This window comes from Falco naumanni, chromosome 3 (assembly GCF_017639655.2).
Source record: "Falco naumanni isolate bFalNau1 chromosome 3, bFalNau1.pat, whole genome shotgun sequence".
Classification (NCBI taxonomy): domain Eukaryota; kingdom Metazoa; phylum Chordata; class Aves; order Falconiformes; family Falconidae; genus Falco; species Falco naumanni.
Window position 1 is genome coordinate 102,613,318 of NC_054056.1, and position 16,650 is coordinate 102,629,967.

The following is a 16,650-nucleotide window of genomic DNA, read 5'->3' on the forward strand; positions in this document are numbered from 1 at the left end:
CCAAATGCAGAATGCAGGATACAGAGGACAAAAAAAGGCTACTTATTTTAGCACTGCGTTCTCCCACCCAGACTTCTAAGACCCTAGCGCAGAGTAACAAACAATAGCCCAAGGAAAAGCCAAACAGGACTAACACTACTATAAACTTATGCATTAGAGTTTTTAAACACATTTTATTAAAATATTAATCTATTTTACTATCTATGTTTGTTTACTTTCAACATATACGAAGAACCATGGTACAATTTGCATTGGAAGACACCACACTCAAAGTCAGACTGACTGCAAGCATTACATCAGGTTGCTCAGGAACTCATGGAGTCAAGTTCTGAGCATCTCCAAGGCCGGAGATTTCACAACCTGTCTGAGCAGCCTGTCAGCTGGAAAAGAATAATGAGGAACCGAAACGGAAAGTCAGTTTTTGCATTCTGAGATATGCATGTGTTCCTGCAATATTTGGATTTCCAAAAAACCAATGCATGCTCCCTTTACATTTCCTCTTCTGAAACCATTTTGATGTCAGGTAGTTGTTTTTTTTCAGTACATCTCAAATTATAAAGAATATTAGACTTATACAATGATATTTTAAACTAACTTCTCTTGGTTTGCTGAACAAAGCTGCCAGTATTTTGTCCCCTTTTTTGACTCATTTTTTAAAGAATGTTTTGCTATACACCTCTAAAAAGCTGACATCATTAAAGAATATAGAAATACTTAGAAGTTTTGTTGCTTCTACAGTCTTTCAAAGGAATAATGCAAACTACTTTTTCCATGGGCTCACACATACTGAAAAAGTTCAGAACACAGAGTCGATTACAGCTGGATATTCATACAGCCTTTCTTCTAGTGCCTTTGGTGCAAAGCTGCCTATTCTCAGACACTCCAGCTGGCACTTTAATCAGAACAGTGACTGCTACAACTCACTGTTGCAAGTCCTCTTTCTTTTACAGACTTCTGTATTTTACTTATCACGTCAGAAAGTTAGTTTACTAAATTTGCTCAATCTTGTATCTTCTATTTCACAACTAAGCCTTTCCCCCCATAGCACTCAGTGCTAGAAAATGACAATAATAAATTTATTCCCTCAGTCAGGAAAAGCATTATTATTTTTCCCATTACCTCAAATTGGAAACTCTTCCCAACATTAAAACTGCCAGAGAAGTGTGCTGAAGGTTAAATTAAAACTTTCTATCTGACACTAATAACCAACATTCACAATAGTCTGGTTACAGGCCAGGACAAGAAGCTGAAATTACAACAGCAACTACTGCAATAAGCCCTGCAGCTAGCGGAGAGATGGAAGATAACCACCTTCCATCTGTCTGCTAGGACTTACCAGATCCTGAGAGCAGAAAAGAAGGTAGGGCTGAAGCCCCACACAACAAAGGTATGGTAGCAGTGTCAGGTATATTTTCCTGCCTTTCAAAGTGTCTCTAGCTAGAGTAGCTGACTGAAGGGGAAACTTCTGGCCCAGTCTACCCACTCATAGCATTAAAGTTCTATCAAACTTCCCTTTTTTTCCTTACCCCACCCAGAGCCCGCTAATTACAGTCCTCTCTAGCATTCTGTCACACCTGTTTCAGACCCTCTATTCCAATCCCCTGGTGGTTCGCACCAGAATACCTGCTTGAGTTACCCATGCCTCCCATAGGAGAAGCACTATGATCCTCACAATTGAAAGTCTGGAAATCTGCTGCAGTTGCAGGGCCTCTATGGCAGCAGCACTCCCCAGCCTCTGTAACTGGAATGGAATAAAAAGACTACATACTGATAGCACCTACCAAAAATTGATCTGGATGAGACTGCAAAGGAGAGAAATACAGAGGGAATGGGTATTTTCTCTCTGCTCTGAATTTCTCTCAAGGGAATCGTTCCAAGAAATGAAGGGAGGGAAATTCTAGCTTCAAATTTACCTTCAAAACACTGTTCCTCCCTGCAGATTTTCCCCAAGGATCAACACACTCAAGTAGTCTCCTCAATGCTAACACGAAGCTATTAGGAAACTTAGTTTGACAGCAATGACTAAATTAGATGACATCAAGTTTACTTGTTCTCTGCCCATACACCTACATGCCAAGTAAGGTGGCTGAGCGCTGAGGAGATGAGCTCTGGCAGCATAATACCATGTCCTTTGATAAAAGGGACACTCTTGATTAGTTATCTAAAGCTAAGTACCAGTTTCCAATTCAGTGCTAAATTATCATGTAAGAAACTCTATTAGTATTAGTACTAAAGGCAGTTATACAAGAGTATAATATACCATATGGCATGAGAGACTTCTCAGCTTTACTCTAATATACTGTAGAATTTTGGTCTTTGGTGCAGAGTCTGAATTTCTTCAGGGCTAATCCAATGAAATCTCATTGGAACCAGGAAACATCAGCATTTTTATCTCCATCCAGTAATGAGGATAAAAACAAACACAGCAATTTTTATAACTGATAGAGGTCAGACATAGTCAAAATCTATCTACTTATTTGCACCTTAAAGAGGGCTTAAATCATTACTGGACTTTGTTCCCTTTCAACAGAGCCTGTAACACTGAGGTGCCTCAGATGACACAGACTTTGTTTTAGATTCATCTAGGATCAGGATCCTAAGTACAACTGACTTTTTAGTAAGCTTTTGAAAGTATTACCCACATTCATGAGAACATGGAAGAAACGTGACAAAGCCCAAGTAATCTTCAAAATGTTCTTTTCATCCTGTCAATGCCCTTCCCCTGTTTTAGAACAAAGACTTAAGTCAAGCCACATTAAGCAAGCCCTATCGCAAAGAAGTGTCTAGATACAGATATATAAACAAACATGCTTTTTTTTGTGTGCAGAACACACTTTTAGGTGTCCTCCATACAACATTTGCACAGTATTTAAATTTCTCCTACCAAAAAAGGCATTAAATTCTACTTAATGAAAATGAGCAGAAGAGCACAAGTTGGTACCAATCATCTGGAAGACTCCAGATCATACTCTACTCTACCTGCTTAATTCCTGCAGCTGTTTTCCTGTGGCACTTAAAAGAAGCCCAGCATTAGGAATTCAATAGATTTTAAATATTACCATAAGACAAGCTGTTTAGCAACTGCTTGTTTATTTACTATACACATATAAGATCTGCCTTTCTAGGTCACATCAAAGTTTCATCATCTCAGTGGCAGATGGAGAGAGAAAAAGTTAAAGGAACAAGATAAATATAGAGCATTGTTTAAAACTTCCAGAGCCACAAGTCAAATCCGGAGAACTATATTTAATAGCCAATGGTGACCACACACTTCCCTTTTCTGAATCCACTTAAAACTCTTACTCAGAATCTACACATTAACTGCAATACAGGGATAACATCCAAAAAGACAAAAGCAAAATAGGGTGCATCTTTAGTAGTTATGTGATAGTCAACCCTCATGACATCACATGCTTTACCAAGTTCAATTACTAAAAGCAGAGGAAAAATATTCCACATATAAAGTCTCATTGTGCAAAATCAGTGCAACTCTGTATGACTACTATGTGTGTGGATGTGCAAGCACAAATACACATAATACATAAATACAGAGTTCTATGCAGGCAAAAAGCTTCAGTTAAGACTAGATAAATGTCACAGGCTAACTTTCTCCTGTTATTACTAGGATTTGCAAGAAAAAGCCCACAACATTAAGAAGTTTCACTAAAAAAATTATTTGGTTTCTGTTAAACACGTGACAGAACAATGGAACATTACTCAGTTTTCCCTTCGAAGGAATATAAATCCTATAAATATATGTGAAATGGATACAGACGTTTGTTCTATTCCTGGGATTTCTTAATTGTATTGGTCTGGCTTAAGCAGTGAGAGCTGCTGGTCCATAAAAGGAATTATGAACGTACTCTGCTTTTGAATTGCAAGAAAGTCCTACTCAAGTGTTGCTCATTTACATTATCTTATTACCAGTTTTCTTCTGGAAAAGATACATCTCTTGTCCACATCTCTCTGCTGCCTATGAAGGGTAAATGCCCTTATCTGCCTATGCCTTTTAATGAAGCAAAAATATATGCTGAAATTCAAAATGTTTAATTTCCTTTAAGTAAAAATAAAAACCCTTTAACATTAATCTTAGCAAGCAAAAAGCATCAGGCCCCTTTTAAAGTACCAACAGTTTTGGCCATGCACTAAAAAACATTTGCTATCTTTTTTTACTGACAGACCATTCAAGAATACTCTTCTTACGTGAGCTTCCCCTTCTCTTCATTAATTTAAATTCACCTTTGTTCCTCCAGATTAACTACTTTGCTACATAAAACGTCTCCTCTCTTTGTATTCAAAGGCTTCCTTTGTTTGAAGGAATATTACTGGTTTTGCTAGTGTACAATGATTTTTTCCTACTGTACAAGGCTTTTTACTATCTAGTTACTACCACCTACAAATCTAAACCATGTAGATGATGCACATCATTCTCTAATAGTCTTCTGCAATCAGCTGAACATGAAAATCTACCTTGAAGCTATTGAATGCTCCTGTAAAAACAGGAAGTATTCAGTTCTGGCACTTTGAAGTCCTACTGATTTGAACATGACTTAGTGAAACACAGGAGGAGCTGTCTGAACATCAGGAAACACCTATTTTACTGTGAGGGTGACAGCACTGGAACGGGTTGCCCAGAAAGGTTGTGGAGTTTCCACCCTTGGAGATACTAACAAACAGTCTAGACAGGGTCCTGGGCAACCAGCTGTAGATGGCCTTGCTTGAGTAGTAGCGGTTGGACCAGATGACCTCCAGGGTCCCTTCCAACCTTGAGCATTCTGCAATCATTCAGCTACAAGACACCTGAGAGATCATAGCTTAAGGAGACTCATGAGAAATAAGCTGCTACTACCATGTCTGGTGACCTCTGTCCACATACTGCCGACATCTAGTTCGGCAGAACTACTCCGTAGTATAACATTCCATTTGAGTCTCATACCAAGTCAATTTTTTAGGATTAGCGTAGGACTAAGTACACAGGAACATTTTTTCTACAGGACAAAGAGAAACATAACCTTTTAAAAACTAATCAAAAATACAAATACCAGTAATCCAGCTGGAGTTAGGCCATCAAGTTGGTCTTGGTGTTAGCTTATTTATATCTTTCCCTGTCTCCCTGCTTGTTACATTTCTTTTTAAATTTCATTAGAATAATCTGGAAAGGGGACATCTTTCAAAATAAATTTCTCTGTTGACTACTATAATGGAATCTTGAGCCTACATATGACTCTCAAAATGAACACAAGAAAAATCATACTGGTACTAATAAAAAAATGCTGACTGTAACGCATTATTTTCACTAGCAGGTTGAATCAGTGCTGCATGTGCTGGTATAAAGCAAACCACGAATACTCACTTGTGGCCACACAATTACTGTGGAACTGGTTGCATGGAAAAGAAACTATTTATCAAAATAAAGATGTGGTATGTTCCCTGTCAAAGATCCATTCTCCAAGGTCTAATTTAGCAGAATTCTTTCCCTTTCTCTGGAGAAAATCTGAAGGGTTGCCTCCTGCAATGATTCATTCCCTCACAGAGCCACATGGTGTTTCCTTTGGCTATGGCTTACAGTTACGTATTGTACAGCACAAACAACTCAAATAGGGTAATGAAGCATTTTGCTCACCTTTTACTCACCTCGTTTTGATGAAGTAGAGTTGAAAACATGATTTTAAGTAAAGCTTTTCTCATTAAAATAAAAGCCAGAAATAAAAAATAAACCACCTTAGCAACCACTCCTAATATGAACATTCTTTGCTTTAATGACCTCTTGTCTCCAAAAAAAGATGACAAAGAGAAAAATAATCACATTTTTTTCTTACTGATGATTTGAGAGCCTATACAGTATATAGTCAGTCAATGTGTCCTTTTAAAAAAAAAATCTAAGATACTTACGGAATCCAAACCTTCGGAAACGCAGCAATTTCTTCTGGTGTATATTCATCTAACCTCCTGGGGACCACACGTGGCTGAGGAATCTCTTGTAGAAGATTGTTCTGTATATCTTCTGGAATAACCTGAGGCAGGTGAGAACAGTCTTAGCTACCTGATTGTTTAAAACCACACCATCACTCCCTACCAAATCCAGACCAATATTTCTCAGTACTACTGCATTCTTCATGCCAAGTATTTGACCTAAATACAGAACACAATCTCATGAATGTCTTATATCTCACAATTTTGTGAAATAATAAGGAAAAAAGCATCAACATTTCAACTACATTTAGACACATAAATAAAAAAGTGTGATTTTCCTTAATTTACCTTCTTAAGACAAGAGGTGTTTTTTGTTATTGCTAGGACTCCCTCTTCACCTCCAAACCACACAGGAATGAGAATGTAACTGCACAACTACTCACATCATCTGGGAACAGGTGCAGCCTCTGCATCATAGTTCTTCTCTGAAGGTTTTTTGGAAGCATTCTATAAACAGTCAGTTTAACAATCTGAGGAAAGATAACATGGTAACCAATAATCAGACAGACTACAAATAATATGAAAAAGGTAAGCTGTGTGTCCCTCTGCCCATTTCACTAGTTACTGAACTCCTTTTTCAGTCAACTTCTTCCGTGCTGAAGAACCCTGGCACCACATTCAGAAGGTGCTCTAGACTTACTGTTTTCAAAAAAGAAATACTTACTCCCCAGGATATAAACACTCTAATGGCCATATAGAAAGTTTCAGCTTATAAAGTTAGGAGCTATACTTAGCGTTGTGGATGATTGCATATGATCACTAAATTTAAAAAAAAAAAAAAAGAGAAGCTTGTGGTAACTCCACATTGTATTGCACACATATACACACATTATTGAGAGAAAAAGAAAGGCTCTAAGAAATTTACCGAGTGTTCCCAGCAACTAGTTTAACACTGTAATTTGCCGTGTTTTAGATTTCTTTATAATTAATGTATTGTACATTAAGCAAAGATGACATACCAATACATTGCATTATGAACATACTATATATATTAATTCCCTTGCTATTAGTTCCAAATGAACAATCTCACTCCCGAGCATCAGGAACAAATAGAAATCGTATATCTACACTGGATGACGCTTATTGAAAAGTAACGAAATTCAACAGGATTTCTCTTGGACTCTAGTATAGATGTCTGTATTTTAAGCAAAACACATTGTTACAGACTTCACACAGAAGGGCAACACTTCTAATGTAAAACAAGGCATTCAACTGTAGAAAACAAAAAGGGTTTCATAGAGGACTGCAAAGCATTTAGGGGTAGACCTACGTGCAACTTTGAAAATAAAAGAAAAAACACTCTGCCTGTGCTCCAAGCCACCCAGACACAAACTAGCTCCAAATCAGAAACTCAGCACAAGGTTAAACTGAAGCCAGTAAGCCACACTGCAATGCAGGGCACTATGCACAAACAAATCTCCCAGGCATCCAGATAGTTTGAAAAGTGTATTGAGCAAACTTACTTCTTTTTATAAAATTAATTACAGGAATTAAATTGAAATTTTAGAGACAATCACTAATGCTGAGTTCCAAGCTAGAACCATATAGTTAAGATAGAATAATTAATTGTTGCAAGTGAAATTAATAACAAGTGTAAGTTCTTAAACTTGCAGGCATTTCTACTTGGATCCTGAAGTCAGTAAACACTCAAGTGGCCCCAGTATTATTTTCATTTTGCCATGTAACAGACAGTTACACTGTCTTAGGATCCTCATAAATACATATACTATATGCCTTGAGAAACTCTGAAGGCATTTAGAGAAGCCTCCACATATGAAGATTTTCAGATGCTATGCAGCCAGTACCACACATCTGTGGACAATAAGATGATAGAAGAAATACATCAGGTCAGAGTAATCTATAGTGCTGATACTTACTGATTTTTATTAGAGAAGGTAACTATTAAAAAACAAAAATGAAGACCAATGCTTTTAGGGACAAAAACTCTTCATGCCTGTACAGCAAACTACAGTTTATTTAGGTCAGTCTACCATGTGGTCAAAGGCAAGATGAAGACAGAAAATGAAACTTCACTGATTTACTTCACTGAATACTGAAAATCAGGTGAGACACCATACCAATATAAGAAAATACATAAAAATTAACAGCGGCTCATGTGAACAGCCCTTTCATCATTAGCGATTCTCATCTCATACACTTATTTTTCCTTCTACCTGCTATTCTTCCTTATAGCCAATGAAAGATCAAAATAGATGAAACATAAAACAACAGATTCTTCGTAACATATTGCCTAACTGTGCATTTTTTTCTTTACCTACAAATTACTTGTAACTTCAGACTGTGATAGAACCAGTGTTAATCACATGTTCCAACATATGACCTATGACCTACAGATGCACAGAGCTAGTTATTTAATCTCACTCCAATAAAAAAAAAAAAGACTTTAATATATTTTAATGAACATCGTTAAATATTTCACTTCTTTAATCAAACAATGTTTGTGTCTGATTTTTCTTCTTCCTGCACAGCATGTGGCGTAGACATCTGTTGAAACAAACCAGTGACCTAGACAAACAGCTGGTCTATTCTGGTTGTAGATACTTCTGCCTGGTGAATGTGAGATGAATTTTTTAGCCACATTACAAAGAGAACAGTTCAGTTGTACTAATGTGCCTATTAAAAGTCACACTGGAAAAGAATGATTTATATGCTTAAGTTAAACAATGAAGAAATATTTTTAACGTTGTGTACAGTCACTGCAGAACTGACAACCTCAGGTCACAGCAGACTAACATAAAAGCAGGACTTGGAGAATTATAATGAATAAAGAATGATCGTGGATAATTATATATTCAACAACAGTTTCTATAAACAAATATGCTAAGTGCAATAAGCATAATGCTTTGGTACATCTGCATGTTATTACAGGGCCTTTAATGTCCAAGCCACTTGAAAATATTGCCAACTATATGTTACACCCATGTGGAGAACAATAATCTTGGGTTTAAGCATGCATGTTCCCTGCCCCAACAACTCATGGTAGGGGCAAAGAGGGAACAAAGTCTTGGCTTCTGCAGCAGATCATAATTTCCTTGCTGGAACAGGTCAAAGGCAGATTTATACCTCCTACCCCTGAAGCTCATTCACCTTGGTCAAGAAAAAAAAAAAAAAAAAAAAAAAAATAAAAAGTGTAAAGATGGTGATAAACTTTTTTTTGGGACTTGTAAAAAGCCAAATACATGTGTTACTAAGGAAGCCAGAGCGTGAATTTTAAAGGTCCTACTACTCAGTACTTTTATTATTGCTTTACTGCAAGGCCATACAGGGAGCTAGGACAGAGAAGGTAGCACTGGAAAACCTCTAGCTTCCTTCATTATAACTTCTGCCTCAAATACTTTTCTATGAGCCAAAGCAAATCCAAACCCAGCTCCTGGAAAGACCAAGTTTACATCCAACTCCTTGCCCAAAATTCTGCCTACAGCCAGAACCTCACTCTAACCGTGTGATGACAAGTCAAAGATGTTAAGTACATCTTACTTACAAAGATGTTAAGTACAGGCTTAACTGAAGTTGTATAGACTGCCTTTGCAACTTGAGCAAGGTCGTGTAACAGAAAAGGCAGATCCAACCAGCCATATTTATAGGCTGTTAAATAAGGGCTCTCCTGTTACCTGAACATGCTTAAGTTTTAGTAAAAATACACCAACACTAAGTAAGAAGGTGTGGAATTGCAAGAAAAAGTCTGCTACTGAGCTCATTCAAAACCCAAACCCAGATTCAATGCTCCCTGAAAACACACATCAGAACATGATGTTTCTTTAAGGAATTAACAACAATTTTTTTTTTCTGTATGTTTGCAATACACTTCTAAGAAAAGACAATTCCTATTGTTTTCTATTTGATTATGCTTATTTTAAACTATTAAAATAAGAGTTTAGTTTTAAGTGAAAAGTATAAAACCCTGTTGATTTCTTTGAGATTTCAAACTGGCAAACAGGTCTATCTACAGGTGTCTGCAACCGCTTTATTAGTTTAAAACTAGTTAGCACAGTTTAACAGTTTATTCCGTTATTTACAGATACCTACTGCCTCCTCTCTCCAGTCCTTCATCTTTAGTACTAGCAACCTGTAAAATTCCATATCCTCATATATACTCACTCCTAAAAGCCATGAATGACACTTTCTACAGCAGGTAAAGTCATCCACCGTCAGATGTATACAGCCACCAGTGTTACTATTTGGGAATTTTTGAAGTACTGGCATGCTGTTTGCTCCAATTTCTTTTGAATTACAAAATTCCTATTGGCTGTAGTTGCAACTGTCATCTTAAATATCGCAATATCTTCTTTCCATGTTGGTTAATTTATATACTCACAGCACAGACATGCTCTTAATCACACAGTTGTATGACATTATGTTCTTAGTTTCCAATCTAAAGGGCTAATTAGGAGAAAAGGAATCTGAAGGCAGCTCTAGTAAAACTCTTGCACTTTCAGTCCCTTACTACATGGTCTAACATTTTTTGAGTACAAATGAATTAAAAATATATCTATTTGAAACACTGCGTGAGGCTTGAACATTGCAATTTTTGTGATACTTTGGCTCATATGCAAGTTGCGGACTATGCCTGATGGAAAGTAAGTTCTGAGAAAGATTCCTTGCCAGATATAACATACTTTGAAGAAGGAAATCAACAAAGCAATACCACTCCTGGTCCTGAGAAGCACTAAATAGTTGGCTGAATTTCCAGAAAAGAGTCTACCCTTACAGCTGAATTAAGTCCAATAATCACCAGGAAGCAATGCTAGAACATGGGAAGGACACGGCGCTCCAGAGAAAATAAAGTGATTAATTACAGGGCGTACAAAAGAACCCCAAACACCCAAACGAAACCAACCCCCCAAAAAACAACAAAAAAAAGCCACCCCCAAAAAAACAACCAAAAAAAAAATCATTAAAAGAATTTCAAAAGAGACACCAGTTACTTGGAGGTACAGCATGATACAATGTTTTCCTTCTACTAGTTCTTAGTTTTCTGTTCCATATATGATACTGTTCTTTTTGCCACTTGTTATAAAAGCATACAAAGAACTCCACCTTTCAACCTTTGACAAGTGTTGGAGTAATACAGCAACAATAAATGTACTTAATACTGCCGGTTCAGAATCATTTGGTCACAAAGTAAACTTCTATCACATGCCATTTTGCTTTCCACTACTGTTCAGCAATTAAAAGCTTAGAGGTTCAATGTGTTCTTAAAATTAATATATTCATTTGCCTTGCAAATTCAAGAAATGTATTAAGATTTTTTAATGAAAAAATATTTATTTTTATCTACCACGAAGCAGAAGACCAAGCCAGATCTAAGACTTATTTAGAGCACCTAAAGGTTTTATGATAACAGGTTCCATAACAATATTCTCCTCCCCAAGCCATACAACTTCTGTGTGCCTACTAGTTGAGATTTTGAAGTTTTGCTCTACTTAATTAAAAAACATTACTCCATACTAATAAAACACTATTATATCTGGTGTTTCAGTAACTGACTTTTAGTATGTACATACTATTATAGCAACTATCCCTTACTCGTGAATAGAAAATAGGCTTTCAAATACCAACAGCAAGATTTACCCATGTTTTCTGTCTGAGCTTTTCTTGAAAAGATCATTATTATGCAGATATAATGGCAAGTCTATACATGCAAGCAGTTGCTAAAAAGCATTCAAACGGAGAATTAAAACATTTTAAGCCACTTCATATCAGTGCCAGCAGCTGAACAAACCAGAACTCTGACACCCCCGGAGGCTTCCTCACAGCAGATTTCCATAGAGCTACCCTGCCTTCCTTAATAATCTTCCCTAGCAGGTAACATTCACTTTGAACAATTATTGTCCATTATTTCTTTGTCAGAGGCAATACAGCTTCTGACTACTGCGAAGGTCAATCCTCTCACTGAGCATTTGGTACTAGCCAAACATTATTTCTTCTTTCCCTTTTGGGGGGGAGTTTCCGATGCAGGAGAAAAAAAAAAGAAAAAAAAAAAGAAGAAAAAAAAGCAATTACCACCTAGCTCTACAGATTAGATCTGTCAACATATTCTGCAGGCATTTTAGTTAAAAGCTGTAAGATTTTTCCAGAAAGTTTTTTTCCAAGTAATCTTTGCTCCTCAAATCTGTGAGATTTAGAAGTACATCTTTTAGCCTTCCTGTATCAAGTACTTTGAAGTCTAATTTTTAAACTGTTGGTCTCATGCCTATCAGCACTTTCCCAGCTAAACAAGACTTCTGCAAACTTTATCGAAAACAAACCAGAAACCCCCAAACTTCTATGTATTCCAAACACCTGCATCTCAAGTAAAAAAAAAAGTTTACCAGTTTCCTTTATTTTCAGGACTCTCTTGGCAAAGAAAATACACCAAACCTTTCAAAATAGGTATTGGTTTTTAGCAACCTACAGTGGAATGTAATGTCCACTAATATGTATCCTAAGGGACAGAAATATATATATGTACAAATATATTAGTACTATATTAACCTGAAAAATGGAGAGGCTGTTTTGAACTACAGCAACAAGCTGTTATGCTGCACCTAAAGAACATATTTAATACTCTTGCCTATGGGTGGTCCAAGAATTTACACTAAATCCAAGTCATATAAAGAAAAGGCTGAACTGTGAAGAAGCTATTTTTTTCTACAATAAGCACTTCCTAAAGCAGCCTGGCCAAGTCCAATAGACAAGAGCTATTCCCTGCTATTCTCCAGAAGAGCAGACAACTGAAAATACTAGAAATTTTAAATAGATTCACAGACATTCCTCTCCCCATGCCTCCCAAAGGAACTCAAAGATACTAAAGGTAAAAATGCACTAGACTATTTACTTTTTATATCTTTTTGGCTAAACATTATAATTTTTACCCTTCCATAAAAACAAATTTTTCCAAAGTACTGAAAAACTTGGCACAATAAACACAGAACTTTTAAGTTCTATACAAAACATCAACTATGCAGACTTTTTGTATTTGCTGCCCCATATTAACATAAAAGGTACTTAGAAGTGGAAAAAACTCATAATATTTTGTCAGTCTCAAGCACAAAATTATGCATCTGAGATTAAACACTTAAAATAGGCACAAGGTTTTTTTTATTCTTTTCAAGCAAGAAGGAGCCTTTCAAGACCAGTCTAGGTAAGCCTTATTGGACCTAAGAGCTGACACTGCTTTGAGTAGAAGGCTGGACTAGAGATCTTCCAAGGTTCTCTCCAACCTGAATCCCTATGATCCTATGAAAAAATGCACGTGCACATTCAAAATTCAGCATAAATCCTTCCAAAGCACTAACTGCTACCTGCAAGGAATATAAAGGTCCAAAGTTAGTAAGATATATACAATGACATCAGTTTCCATTAAGCAAAAATATCAGATCATCATCCATCCCTGTCTTGGTGTCTTATGAAGGAAGCAGAAATGTTCAGGGATGATGCTGCAGTAAACATGTCTAAATTCTGACAACTTATGACTTTCAGCCCCCCATGTGTGCATAAACTATACGATTTTGCATCAAATTACTCATTATAACTTTTTTAATTTGCTATTACCTGCGTACAAGTTTGTTTGTTTTTTTTTTTTTCCCTAAAACCAGTCTCTCTGTATACTAGAAACTACATTTAAACAAAACTGTAATAGAAAAATATTTATCTTGGGGTTTGGTATGTTTGAATTTAGATACATGTAAGTAAAGACAGTGCTAAGCAGTACTGCAGTTCTACTATATACAAACACTCACAGAATCCTAGAAGCTTTAATCTATTCCTTACATAAACCGAAAATAGTCATACCCATTGCAAAATCTCTGTGTAACACAAGTTTACAAGGTGTTGTATCAACATCCTTTTCCTTGGAAGTACTCTCTTCCATTAATATAACGCCTTAATTTCTGTAACAGCACTATTCCCAAAAATAACGTTGACTCATCTAATGAAACACTACCAGGATGAGCTAGCAGGAGACAACAGGACCAAGGGCAGAGAAAAAGCAATAGCCTCCAGGACGAAAATATTTTACAGAATGAAGACTGATTCCACTGAAAGATACAGTCTGCTTCCTACAACCTACCTATATTCCACTGGCTTCACAGGAATTGCATTTAACATGCTTAAAAGAGAAAAGGTCTCTCTTTAATTCAAAGACGTGAAATAAGGTGATTTATAAAAGTTTCCACAATACCTGTGTGTCATTTAGATCACATTTTTAAGATCCAAATGCTACTTAGGCTAGGCATTGTTTTCTTTTTCATATTCATAGGAAAAAGTAATCCTTTTCCAGGTTTTAATAGCTACTTCTAAACATAAAACTTGTTAATAATACACCATAATTTCCATCTTTGTCATACCCCAATCTATTTCATACCAATACAATTCAACTAGTAAATAAATGTTTCTAGCCATAAAATCACATGCAAGTCAAAACCTGTAACAGGTACATCTACAGAATATATCATGTTAAATTACCATACACTGCTATTATTTATGACAAAAATACATATAAGGTTATCTTTATGGGGTTGTGTGTGTATATATCCAAATGTTTCATCTTCAACAGAATGAAAGAGTTAATTGCTGAGGGGTCTCTACAATTCTGTTTATAAAAAAGTTTCTCTTGCTAAATTAGTCCAACCCTTGAGCCACATCACCATTTGCTGAGCCTCTGTCCAACATGCTTTAGTTATTGGAAATTCATTTAATCCTCCTCTGTTTGCACAGAAATTCATCTATGAGTCTGGCAAGGAAAGAGGTATTTCAGAATAACTGCCAGAAGATAATTTATAGAACATCCAGTCCTCAGGCCCTGACAAACAAGTTGTGTGATACTGCCTCCCCGTGCACAGCGCCTGCCTGAAGCTCAAATGGAAAAGGTTGAACAGCCCATTTTAGATGTGGAACTACCAATAATAATTCCCTAAGGCACTACAATGATCTTAGAGCCTGTTCTCAAAAGCATTTGTTTTGAAAAATTCTAGACAGAAAATAATACTGAACTGTGGGATTTCATTTGACTTTAAATAGAAAGGAACTGCAAAAGTAAAAATGAAAACCAGGCATATCCATACAGTGGACTGCTTTTTTTATTGAGTACTTGTAGAACACCTTGTATAAGGGAGTCTTGGGACAAACCAGGAGTTCCAAGTCATAGATAAAAACAAAAAAATGAATAATTGACAAAACCCAGAATTTACAGCAGATAAAACTTCACTAGGAAAAGGAAGAAGTATTTTTATATTTTCTATGTAAGGTAAACCAAGCCAAAGCATTTCAAAGACAAAAATAAACGCAGGTATCTGTCAGCCTTTGTGGGCCTCGTATCATGTTCTGAAACACCAGTACTTAGAAAATTCAGTCCTCCAGGGCAGACCATTCAGAATAGTAATTTCATAAGCATGTAAGTAAACATCCCAAAATGTTCATATCTAGCACCGTATTTTTTTAATCAGTAATGAACACATCAACACTGATGTTCAAAATTTATAGCAGTCTAGTACAGATGTTTAGTAAAACAGCTTAAGTTCAACGTAATCATCATTTCGAACAGACCATAAACACACAGCATTGCCAAAAAGATTTAAAAAATGCTAAACATTTTACAGAAATTACAGTTGAATTTTACTGGAAGAAAGAAGCAGGTGTACGTTCTAACAATTTTTAACATTAGCATTATTCTTGCTGGCTCTTAAAAATAGTAGGGTTCTTAAGCTGAAGTACAGCTTAGTTAGGCTTAACTTGAGGCAGTTTGCTTACGAGAAAGGTCAGAGCCCTGAAACTAAAAGCAAATGAATCCGTCAAAAATGAGTGAAGCAAATGAACTTGATTTGCTCATTTGGGCAGCATGGAAGAATCACAAAAATGCAGAATCCTACCCTCAAAACACAGCTGTTTACAAAAACACTGTCACAAGCTAAGCATCCAAGAGCCCTTAGCAGAATGTTTGTAGTTTAGCTTTAGACATGTAGGTAACTAATCCCCTTTGTTTAGGAGAACTAATTAAATGAAAACAAATCAGCTTTACAAATGAAAGGGAAGGGGAAACACTCACAGCAGTTGGATCCTTTAAGTGCAGCTGAGTTGCTGTCACTTGTTTGAAACCACCAGGATAGCTAGAAAAACAGAACAAACACAAGCTTAATGCTATGAGCTCACACATGATGTTAACGCAAACATCACCACATCCTGAACCATACTGTAACGCTATTATAAACCTTCAAAAAAGCAAGTTTTTGTCAGGAGACCAACAACTGTATTTTACTAGAAAGATTCTATCCTGTTAAGTATCTCAGTTTAATGCCATTTGTACTTTCTTATTTATTCACTTGAGTATTAAACAGTTTATGCTTCATAAGCAGATGGGTATGTTTTCAAAACTGCTTATTCAATACACCACCACAGCTACAGAATACAATGGGAGTAAGGTATGTAAAACTTGGAAATATTTCAAGATGATCAAGACTCACAACCAGTCTGTGGCTGACATACAAGACAACCATTTTGAACAGTATTTATTATTTTCTTACTATTTTAAATAAAGCTTAGCATGATTTGGCATATCTACAGTAATAAAATTTGACTTTTACTGCTGTAATGCATCCATCTTTTTAAAGTCTATGTGATATGGTAACTTGCACTAATTCACATTTATGCATATACTTTACATGAATGATACAGTGGTAC

General features: G+C 36.2%; 1 protein-coding gene across 1 annotated transcript in view; it reads right to left on the reverse strand.

The window, feature by feature from the left end:
* MRPL13 (mitochondrial ribosomal protein L13) overlaps positions 1-16,650 on the reverse strand; it is a 39,048-nt gene that overhangs the window by 15,423 nt on the left and 6,975 nt on the right. Inside the window, exons 4-6 of the mRNA XM_040587653.1 lie at positions 16,019-16,079; positions 6,357-6,443; positions 5,893-6,014 (exon numbers count right to left, since the gene is read on the reverse strand). Coding sequence (XP_040443587.1) covers positions 5,893-6,014; positions 6,357-6,443; positions 16,019-16,079 — 270 coding nt within the window. The remainder of the gene's footprint in view (positions 1-5,892; positions 6,015-6,356; positions 6,444-16,018; positions 16,080-16,650) is intronic.